Here is an 11,311-nt window from a genome sequence, read left to right as displayed (position 1 = left end):
CTTCCGGTCCGTCCGTTCCAGACCCTTCTGTCTCGGTTTTTCATCGTTTTCTCGTGCGGTTTCGTCATTCCCTGCGTGTATGACCCTGTAGGCTCATTCGAATAGCAGTATAACCCGAAATCTCTATTTCGGGTATACAAGTCATAGGCGGTCTCTAGCAAGACACTATGACTACCTATCTCGAATAGAGTTTGTTTGTGATCATACGAAAGCCAGTGATGATTCCGACTGATGATCCTTTTGTATCGCGATATCATATGTCGAACATAAGGCATGGACAAGCCACCTTATCTGATTCGACTGCTTTCTCGTTCACTGAGTTCGACTGTCTGAAATAGACGATGTTCGTCTATAGTGCGGCCACACATTTCTACAGTCTTGCTCACACGAGGGGCCCAGCGATATCTCTCTCTTTTACGAGAGGTACAAATCCCGTCTTGACTATCTACAATCCAGTACATGATTCGTTTCGTACCTGATACACGCCTTTATAGTCCTCCTGTTACGCAGGACGTTTGACGTAATCAAAGCACGCAACTCTTCATGTTGGATTCTGTAGATATCTCAGGTCTTAGGATCCAATCATGGAATCGTCGTATGAGATTCAAGTCATGACGCTAGTCCATGTGACAATCTCATGCGGGTCAGTCCAGTATTTCGTTCTGCAACGAATACCTATGATTTGATCGTATCCAATATCTATGATCATCTATGTGATCATCAATCACACATCATACTAGTCTTATTGTGTCGTTATTCCCATAATGACACAAGACTAGGGAGTTTAGTATCATTCATAATTATACATGGATTTCATAACAGATCTAGCATGCAGGAACATGTAATGAACAAGATACTCTCATAAAAAAACATATAGAAAGTATCAATACATCGAATGTATCTGAACAAAGCTCATAATCAGTACATCATAGAGCACTAAACCAACACATATCAATTGATACAGGCCCCGGATCGATTGAGGTAAGCGTTCTATCGTTTTCTACAAGATCATGCATGATAGGTTTTAGGGTTTTATCAAAATTTTTGTTTTACATCCGCTGCGCAAACCCTAGAATTGATCTCTTAGGAATAGGATTCGCTTATGAGATCCCAGGAAACCCAACAGCAGCCTCTTGGGGAGTTTTGGGTAAGGGATTTATAGGATTCTGGGTCATGGTAGTCTGGTTCAAAGATTTGGAAGTGGTCGGTACCATAGTGCCACTAGGCTGGACTATGCCCGGACAGTGAGGTGGTTTGTGGTCAAAGTCGTTACATTGTGAACACCGAAGAGGGAGCCAGACGTATTCAACCTGGATTCTGATGACCTCGCCACTGTCGTCTTCAATTTCAACAGTTTGCAGAAAAGGGCCTCCTAACTGGACTTCAATCTTGACTCGGGCTTCCCCGATGTGTAAGGGGTCAAGTCGCATTTTATCCGTATGTAAGGGTTCACCAATGCCTGATGCGATGTAACTAATACCTTTGAGGGAGTACATCTCAGCCGGGATGTGCTTGGGGGTGACCCATATCGGGGCAGAGCTCAGAACAGGCTTCCGAAGAGTAGCAACATGGGTCCACTCAGAAAGCATGAACATAACGTCTGCGACGCGCCATATGCCCACCTCCAAAACCCATTCTCTAGTGGCCAAATCTGGGATGTGAACAAGACATGCGGAGTTGCTAACTCTGCGTACAATCAGCTTCCCTCGTTTACCCCATATGGGGTTGAGAGCTTGAAAGACCTTAGAAGCAGAAGGGGCCATGCCGTAAAACTGACAGATGAGATAGCCTTCCCAAACTTTGGAAGCTTCCAAAAAGACTGAGCTCGGAACACGAATTCTGGGAATTCCATCATTCGTGTAAGTTGGGGCTGCGATCCTCGACAGATTGCGGGATGCAGGCCGTGGCCTTAGCCTCTTAGCCCACGGAAATTGGGGGCTAGAATGGGGAGGATGGGGGGTGCTTTCCTTAGCAGGGAGGGTGCCTTGCCCGCACGGTTGGGATGGAGTGATGGAAGAGGTGATGAGCGGTTTCTGTGAGCTAGGTAACGGAGGAAAATCATGTGGTTGGAGAAAATCTGGGGTAAAAAGAGGGGGATTCGGGCCGGTGTTAACTGAGCTGGAGGAATTTGGGATCCGTGGGTCAATGGGGGGGGGGGGGGGGGGGGGGGGCTGCGATAGTGCTAGGGTTGGGGATCTGGGAGGGGGAGGTCTGAGGAGGAGAGGGATGAGGTGGAGGAAGCACTAGTGGGGATGAAGAGGGGGGAGACGGTGGAGTATTAGCTCCGACAGGGGTGGGCGGTGCAGATTTTGCTCGACGAGGAGCTTTTGAGGAAGGGGATTTCTTTTTCTTTGCCATTTGGCGAGATGTTGCTGGGGATGCTGCTCACTGGCTGGCCCGCCGGCCAGCAGGGAACTCGTCGCGGAGTCTTCAGAGGAAGGCATGTGTCGCCCTAGGGTTCGCCAGTCGCCGCCTGTCGTGGACTTCTATGGCTTTGATATTTGGAGTTGCTGTAAGCTTGACGAATTTGTTACTCTCAATTTACACCTGGATTTTCTGCTTCTCCTGAATTTAACTGGCAAGATATCAAGAAACATTACTCTATAATTTTTTTAAATATAATTTACAGGTAAAAAATTTATTTCTTGATGATTTTGCAAAATAATATACAAGGACTTAAATAGAAAAATAAGACAAAAAAAAGGAGGAAAATAAAATATGTTCCTAACCTGTACTTAGAAGGGAAAAGGAAAATAAATCATTTCCTATACAAACAAGGAAAGAGAGAGACAGCGTAGAGCTAAGTATGGAAAGAATCGTGATTGAATCAATCACACTCTTGATTGTGAATGCATGCTGAAATCTTTTTTTTTTTTAATCTTGTTGAATCATGCTTCGTTTATAACTTAGTTGGCTTCATAAGACGTCCACATTGGTTCAACACATTTGGCCCAGGAAATGAAAGAATACAATTCATCTACCCAAAAAAAAACAAAGAATACAACTCAACATCAAGATTGGGCGCGTCGGCGCGTGTAAAATTCCAAGCTGTCCAAATGCATCTATATTCGTACGGACATGTTTGGATTGAAACATACGGACTTGGCGTTGACTTACGCGGCCATTACATATCTGTCTATATAATAAACGCTTTTATTTGTATTTTTCAAATCTTGGGTTTTCTTCTTTGCTCCCGCTCTTCTTCTTGCTTTTGAAGAAAATGGGATCTTCAGCTTCTCCATCTCCGATGACGAGAGACCAAGAGCATGAGATCATAGTCTCTGCCCTTCGGAAGGTGATATCGGCAGAGACCACCGGAGGTGACACGTCAGCACCAATTTTTACGGCCGGAGAAATGTTTCCGGTCCCCGACCACGGCCCTTGCCCGCTCTGCCACGCCCATTGCTATGGCAGCTGCGCTTTCGGCCCGCAATATGTCATTAGGAGAAGAACATGTGTACGTTACTTTCTCTTTTATAGTGAGTGTTCTATTCGATTTGAATGTATATGTATTTGTCCATCAATATGAAGTATGTATGTATGTATGTATGTATGTATGTATGTATGTATGTATAGTAGGCTTACTAATTCTATATAAACAAATGGTTAATATCATCAAGAGTCAACCAAGCTCTACTTACCATATATGAGAAAGCAATTAAATAAAATTTACAAGTTAAGGTAACCATAATTGTGTATATCCATCAAAGTATATATCTTTTATATGTTCACTCCATCAAATATATATATACACACACTCCGTTCTTCTTTCATCAAGAGAAAAATAAGAGAGCGCTAATCGGTCGAAACCCTAATTCTGAACACCTGTGGTTGTATATACAGGAGAAGATGAAGAAGTACAAAGGAGTGAGGCGGAGGCCATCGGGGAAATGGGCGGCGGAGATATGGGACCCACAAGCAAGAGTTCGGAGGTGGTTGGGGACTTTCCCGACGGCGGAGATAGCGGCACGTGCGTACAACGAGGCCGCGAGCGTGTTGGAAAAGCGCGGCAGAGGCAGGCAACCCGAGATGAACGGTGGCGGCAGAGGAGGAGGAGACGAGGAAGATTTGTGGTCGGAGATATTCGACGAGGAAGAGATGAGGAGTTTGCTCGGGATGGAGTCAGTAACGGAGTAAATCAATCGTTCTCCCTTCATTTGTTGTTGTGTAAGAGTTTTGGTGATGTGTCGTGCTGCTGATTCGATCGGATTTTGCGAATTTAACTGGAGAGAAAAACACCCATGAAACTCACACAGAATGCATCGTGAGCTCCCCTATTTTATATCGCAGAGTCGAAACTGGCCTTTTCCGTTATTCAACACTGACCCCAAGTCCGAAATTACAAACATACCCTTAAAGCGGAATTTTTTTTTTGGTATGACCTTGAAACGGAAATATATCAAAACTATCCCTAAAATAATACATGTACTTCAAATCCAATTTTTTTTTTAAAAAAAAAACAACAAAAATATCCCTAGTTAAAAGAATCCGTTGCGAACTTTTGGAAAAACATGTTTCTTTTTCTCTCTCTCTCAACTTAAATGCTTCAAAATTTAAACTAACGATCTCAAGTTTGAAATTACAAATATAACCTTCAAAACCCCATGAAACTCACATTTCATAAATCCACGTCAGCTCCTCAATTGAGACTTTCTTGGAATCCATCACAAATCAGCTCAATTCTAGAACCAAACTTGAAACTCGAGAAGGCCATATAAGAAATAAATTATTGTGATACTGTAACAATCCAGAAATTTTTTTTAATATATATATATATATATATATATATATAATTCTCTGTACTCTAATCGAAAATCCTCAAGATTCTGAGTTCGATTCCATTGGTGGAGAGAAATATAATTTCTGGACTACAATGGTCCATATACAAAGACTGATTCCGGACCTAGGGTGAATGTAGTCGGGTCGAAGACCCGGAGAACCATCCTGATTATAAAAAAAAACATAAGCACCTATATATGTAACGTGTAAACGTTATTAGTCAAATAAACTAAGTAGAGATTTGACGGACTACGTCTTGTGACTTGTCGTACGGACTTGATTGTGATTGCTGATGTGATACTTGTGATTCCATGTTTCGATTCATACCTGTTAGATTATTAGCGTATATATGTATTGCTTTCCTTGATTAAATGAGAATAGAACTCCGGGTTATGCTCGAGTTCACTCTCTAAGCAATTAACTTAGGACGTTGTTACGCAACGTTTCAGATCGTGAGCAGCAGTAGCCGCAGATTTTTGGAATTGTGTTTTGTTTTAATTGTCCATGTGGCACAACCCGTATTGTGGGATACAAGTTGCAGGTGTCACAAATACCAGATCATCTGAGTTATTGATTGATGGAATCGCAATCGCCGTGAACGTTTATGATATGTTTGTTGATGATTCAAGGTGATTGGTATTGACTAATAAAAAAACTGTTGTTGGTGACTATTGCGAATATATATATACATATATATGTATGTATATGTGTTTGTTTGTATATATATGTGTGTATATATATGAATATATATATATATATGTATATATATGCATATATATATATATATGTATATATGTATATATATGTATTGTATCTATATGTATGTGAATGTATTTATATATAATATACATGTGTATTTATATTAATTAATATTAGGGATATTTTGGTCATTTAAAAAAAACGTTGCAAAACCATTATCATAACGCAACTTTTTAGTTGTGATTAGACTATTAACGTTTTGTTGCGATTGTGATTCCACCAATCATTTTTTCAATCATCCATAGTAGCCAGAAGTCGCAATCACTGCTGGTGTTGGTGTAACTCTTCCCGTTCCGGTGTTTGATGGTGAGAATTACCAAGTCTGGTTTGTGAAGATGAAAGCGTTTTTGAAGGGCTCGGATCTGTGGGAAGCCGTAGAAGAGGACTATGAAGTTACTCCGTTGGGTGCTAATCCTACATCGAATCAAATAAAGCTGTACAAGGAGAGAATGGCGAGTAAAGCAAAGGCCATGTCTTGCATCTTCTCGGCAGTGTTACCGTCAATCTTCACGAAGATCATGGGGTTGCAATATGCCAAAGAGATGTGGATTTCTTGAAGAAGGAGTATGAAGGGGACGAAAAAATCAACGAAATGAAAGTCATGAATTTGTTGCGAGAGTTTGAGCGACAACAAATGAAGGGAAGAGAGTCAGTAAAAGATTATGTTGATCGTCTTGTCGATATAATCAACAAGGTAAGAATTATTGGCACTAAAGTTGAAGATGTTAAGATTGTGCAAAAAATTCTAGTTTCTATACCGGAAAAGTTTGAAGCAACGGTGACATCTTTGGAAAACACTAAAGATATGTCAAAAATCAAGCTCTGAGAGGTTCTTAGTGCCCTTCAAGCACAAGAACAAAGAAGGCTTATGAGAAAGGAGGATTCGGTGGAAGGTGCTTTAATAGCAAAAGGAAGAATAAATTCTGCAGGAAATGAAAAATTTGGTGAGCAATCCATTAAACCGTGCAAGCATTGTGGTAAGAAAGGTCATCCATATTGGAGATGTTGGAAAAGACCTGATGTTAAATGCAGGAAATGCGGTAAAATGGGACATGTTGAGAAGATTTGCAAAGAAAAGAACACAGAGAATGTTGAAGTTGAAGCAAATATGGTTGAAGAAAAAGAAGAGGAATAACTCTTTTGATTGCTCTATTGATTGGTGTTTCTGAAGGATTTTGAGCCAAGGAGGAGTTTGTTAGTATTTGTGGCTCAAATTATGTTTAGAAGACTTTGCATGTATTTTATATTATATGGTTTATGTGTATTAGTTGGTTTATGTTACGTATTGCATTTTTATGGAAGTTTTAAATGTAGTTTAATGTTTTAGTGGGTGAGTAACTATTTGCACAGTTACATTTCGTGCATATGTATATTATGTTGCAGAAAAATTATAGAGAGTTGCAGTTTGTTTATTATTGTTCTCTTTGTCTTTTATGTGTGAGTATTTTTGTGTATTCAAAGGAAAGAGAGAGAGAATCTCTCTGAGAGGAATACGCCAAAGACAAGGGTGTGATAATGTATTTGTGTGGGTCATATGTGACTATATTGATTAGTGTATTTGTACGAAGAGTGAGGTGTTAGACTTACTCTTTGAGAGGAATTCACAATAACCAACAGATCAGAGAAGAACACTTGGATTTTACCCGTGAGGGTTCTCCACCGGTAATCTTCTTCTGCCATCTCGGGCAGTCTCTTGGGTCTCCAGCGTTGAAGAAAGGTTACGATCGGTGGAGAGACGCATCAAAATGTGGCTCTGTTCGATAGTTGTGGCTGGATCGTGGCGGATAAAGAAATGGAGAGAGACAAGGGTATATCACCCATGAAAAGCCTAGAGAGATTCTCGAAAGAATCGTTCAATGAAAATAATAATATTATAAAAGGAATATACATAGTATAGTTGGGATCATTCAGAATTAACTTCTAAATTGAATTTCACCGGGAAAAATCTGGAAACAAACACTAAACTTTTTTCAATTTGACAAAAAAAATTACTGTTTTTTTTTTCATAATATGAAACTTCATTCGATCTTGCAATTCCGAATTCGAGGACAAATTCATTTTAAAGGGAAGATTTATAATACTTCGATCCCGGAAAAGATTATTTAATTTATTTTCTAGGATAAAATGGATCGAATTGACATAGAAACGATCAAAAATGACAAAAGGAATTATGGAAGAAGAAACACGATCGATCGGAGGCGATCGCTCGATCGTGAAACAGGTCACGATCGACCGTTACTAACGGTGGCGCGATCGTTGATGCAAACACGATCGACCGATCGGCCATCAGATGGCGCAATCGTGATGGACTGAAACCGCCACTGGGCGAAAATTTCCACGGAAATCACCCAAATCACGCCACTCGTGTCCCTCAAACAGCTCCACACGATCCTAGCTCCTTTAGCTTAAAACAAGTCTTCGTTCTTTCTCTCTCGAATACGTTCGACGAAAATCCCACAGACACGAGTGGGAGAGAAGGAGAGAGAGACATTGCCCATGCGGTTCCGGTCACCGGAGGAATCCAATCGGAGCTTCCACCAACTTCGAGCAACACCATCAGACCCTTCACACGGCCACCGTCCACACCGCCAGAAGCATCGTCGGGAAATGGTGAGTGGTTCGGTTTGGTTTCGGTTATTTCTTTCTCACCGTCTAATGGTAGAAGTTGGTGTTTTTAGATAATTTATGGGTTTAGGAATGTTGGGTTGAAGTTGAGGATGAAAATGGAAGAAAAATTGGATGAAATCGGCAAAGAAATCAGAGAATTTCGTCTGAACAGACGAGACGATCGATCGTGACGCGCGATCCATCCATCGCGTTACGACGATGGCACGATAGTTCAACTCAGGAAAAATTGAAGGAGACAACCCGCGACCGATCATCGAGGGACGAATCGATCGATCATTCTAAACCCACGATCGACCGATCGTGTCCGAATTTTGCTCGGCCCAAGAACGGCCCATTAAGATCACGATCGACTCGCTGACATAAATAAACAGGAACAAATGGAATTCGACAGAGGAACCATCATGGAGCAAACGGGCCCCGCCCAACGGACCGGGAAGTGAACCGAACTTGTATGAAGCACTAAAAAAGACAAACCATGGTGAGAGTGTGAAGTGACGTTGAGGGTTATATGTGACACGATGAGCGGGATAAATTGCGTGACATCGAACCAATGAAAATTAAGAAAATCTCTGTATGATATATACTTTAAACCTCTTTATTTATATATAAGATGTCATTTATTAAAGGTAGTTTGATCTTTATTTTCCAAGACGTACTGTTGAAATTGAGGTGACATTTCAGACGAATTCTTGATATTCCGCTGATAAACTCAAAACTTTGTAAAGAGTCGAGGTCGAAGAAGGATCAAACCTCTTCATTCAACATTGCTCTACATGAGATATTACATGTAACTTTAACCTTGGTGTTTGCTTCATTTCACAAAATGTTCCCTCCTCTCACATTGTCTTCTTTCCACCCGGGCCCTGGTCGATCGACTCCAACTGGTTCCTGAGATTTTGGTTGTCCTCAAGAAGCCTGTCATACTCCAGAAGGAACCCGTCCGCTTGCTTTCTCAGAGCCTCTGTTTCGGCTTGAGCGGATTTCAGCTCTTTTCCTTTCGTTTCGCATTCAGACTCCAATCTCTTTATCTTCGCCTTTAACGCCGCAACTTCCTCCCCGAGGGCTTTGACTTCCTCAGCGCTTGCGTTTTTCCCATCCTCGAAACCCCGGTTTTGTTTCTTTGCAGTTTCCATTGTCTTCCTCAGCAAGCGGAGTTCTCTGATGTAATGGTGGAGCCGGTCAATCATCAGAGAGAGAAAGAGCACGAATCCTGCAATTACGAAGTCACAATCGATCAAGCGCAACAAAGAAATGTTACACCACAGATGATGGAAACGAACTCCATCTTTGAGTTTCATGAAACCCTACATTGTGAATGACAATGATCTCAAGTATAAGATCAAAACATTGATTCGGATATCGTGTTTCAACAAACATCCATAAACGGGTTTCAGCTAAAACAGGACAGAAAGCGATCCCGTATAAGCTATGAACGCGACCAAACCAGAAACAGCATTTCAATTCTCAATTATTCTATCAGACAAATCACAGGGCAACAAGAACATACGGACGCAAAGTTTGAAATCAGACGAACAAATTTTAGAATTGCAAAGGATATGACGATTCCGACGAACACGAAGATTTTCCCATGTTTGCATCTTAGGAATCGAACTTCTATGAGAGCATTAGACATCAACATCAGGGAACTACGAAGGATCAGACTCCTACATTCCTCAATAATCCCGACCCATTACCGAAGAACATGAATTCGATCAACCCGTTAAACGATTCAAAATCGGAAGTTAAAAATACAGAGACCGAGAAGACGATTAGAACAATACCCATTAGAGAAGCTTCGAGCATGTGTTTCGCCATGAGGATCTGATCGGTGGGACTGAGGACGCCAGATTCCACGGATCCTCGCTGGATCTTGAGGATACTGTAAACGCTGGACAAAAGGACGACGAAGACGGTGGTGGCGATGGTTTTGACGACGACGGGTCCGCGACCACGCTTGATCCGATCGAGCGTCATGATCACAAGCTTCCGAAGAGGCGTCTTGAAGAGAAGCGTCATGATTAACGCAACTTCGGCGAAGATCACTGTGTACAGGAGCTGAATCATCGTTGTTCCGGATCAAAACCTAGATCGAAGATACTTTCCCAGATTAGAAGAACCAAAGGAAGAAAAAAACCCTAGATTGAATCGAAAGAAAGAAATTCGAGGAAATTGAATAGCATGGGTGGGATGGGATTCTCTCGAACACAGAATTCCGGAGAGGATCTGAGACGTGTGGGCCAATAAGGTGGAGAAAGAACTTCAATTCAAAAGCCTTTGATTTTCCTCTTTCGGTCAGCACTTCGTGTTCAAGACAAAAAAGGAATTTTGTCTTTTATTTCATTTGTTATACATATAATATAATCTAAGCTTATTTTTTTATCGCTTAGTATTTGTTTATTGGGGAATATAAGCAGAAATGCCCTTAAAATGTTATTCTTACTTCATAGTCTACCCTCAAAAAATAAATCTAAAAAAAATAAAAACTAAAATAAGCTATAGACGAAAAGAACCATACCTTTTCGATTAAAAAACGACTAACTTTTTAAGAATTAAAAAAAAACGCTCTCTCTCTCCCTCGGTAAACTCTCACTCTCTCTTGCAACCCGATCTCTCTCTCTTGCAGCATTTCGAAAACTCTCTCTCTCTCTCTTGCGCGATTTCTCTTCCGGGATTTTCAGAAAAGTGAGGTCATTTTCCTTACAATTTCGGTATCTCTCTTGTGATTTGTGTGAAAAATCAAACACCCATGGATCCAAGAACACATGTGCCTTCTGTTTCGTCTTCATCTGCGTCTCAGGCCGGTTCATCGCCGTCATCGTCGGACAAAGATCTCCCATTAGAAACAGGAGGTTTGTCTATATCTTCTTCTCCGTTTTTTTCTTCTATGACCTGATCCTGGAGTAAAATCATTAAACTTGTTGGATGATTTGGGATTTCAAAGTAGAAATTTAGGGTTTAGGGATTTCGAAATTGAAAATTAAAGTTTTGGGATTTCTAAATATAAAGTTAGGGTTTTGTGTTTTGAAATATATAATTTGGGTTTTAAGAATTCGAAATAGAAAGTTAGAGTGTGGGTGTGAGATTTCGGAATACCTTGGCAAGTTTAATGATTTTCTAAGTCGCAAGGTCATGTGGGTCACATGTC

The 11,311-nt window shown here is 41.0% G+C and overlaps 2 protein-coding genes across 3 annotated transcripts; one reads left to right on the top strand and one right to left on the bottom strand.

The window, feature by feature from the left end:
- Positions 1 to 3,191: 3,191 nt before the first annotated feature.
- On the top strand, positions 3,192 to 4,167 carry LOC104820466 (putative ethylene-responsive transcription factor ERF121). The gene is made up of 2 exons (XM_019203316.1): positions 3,192 to 3,457; positions 3,844 to 4,167. Exons 1-2 carry the CDS (start codon positions 3,221 to 3,223, stop codon positions 4,135 to 4,137), a joined length of 531 nt encoding a protein of 176 aa, XP_019058861.1. The 5' UTR covers positions 3,192 to 3,220; the 3' UTR covers positions 4,138 to 4,167.
- Positions 4,168 to 8,870: 4,703 nt separating this feature from the next.
- Positions 8,871 to 10,478, bottom strand: LOC104820464 (B-cell receptor-associated protein 31). Of its 2 annotated transcripts, XM_010550907.2 has the most exons (3): positions 10,371 to 10,477; positions 9,948 to 10,249; positions 8,871 to 9,376 (listed from the first exon to the last, which is right to left on the bottom strand). In XM_010550907.2, the coding sequence occupies exons 2-3, from the start codon at positions 10,228 to 10,230 to the stop codon at positions 9,003 to 9,005; spliced, it is 657 nt and encodes a 218-aa protein (XP_010549209.1). In that variant the 5' UTR covers positions 10,231 to 10,249; positions 10,371 to 10,477; the 3' UTR covers positions 8,871 to 9,002. The 2 variants fall into 2 exon arrangements, with proteins under 2 accessions (XP_010549209.1, XP_010549208.1); XM_010550906.2 differs by having other exon boundaries at positions 9,948 to 10,478.
- Positions 10,479 to 11,311: the final 833 nt, after the last annotated feature.

The sequence above is a fragment of the Tarenaya hassleriana genome, unplaced genomic scaffold, assembly GCF_000463585.1.
Source record: "Tarenaya hassleriana unplaced genomic scaffold, ASM46358v1 Cleome300, whole genome shotgun sequence".
NCBI classification, from domain to species: Eukaryota; Viridiplantae; Streptophyta; class Magnoliopsida; order Brassicales; family Cleomaceae; genus Tarenaya; species Tarenaya hassleriana.
This window is presented reverse-complemented; position numbering and strand designations above follow the sequence as displayed.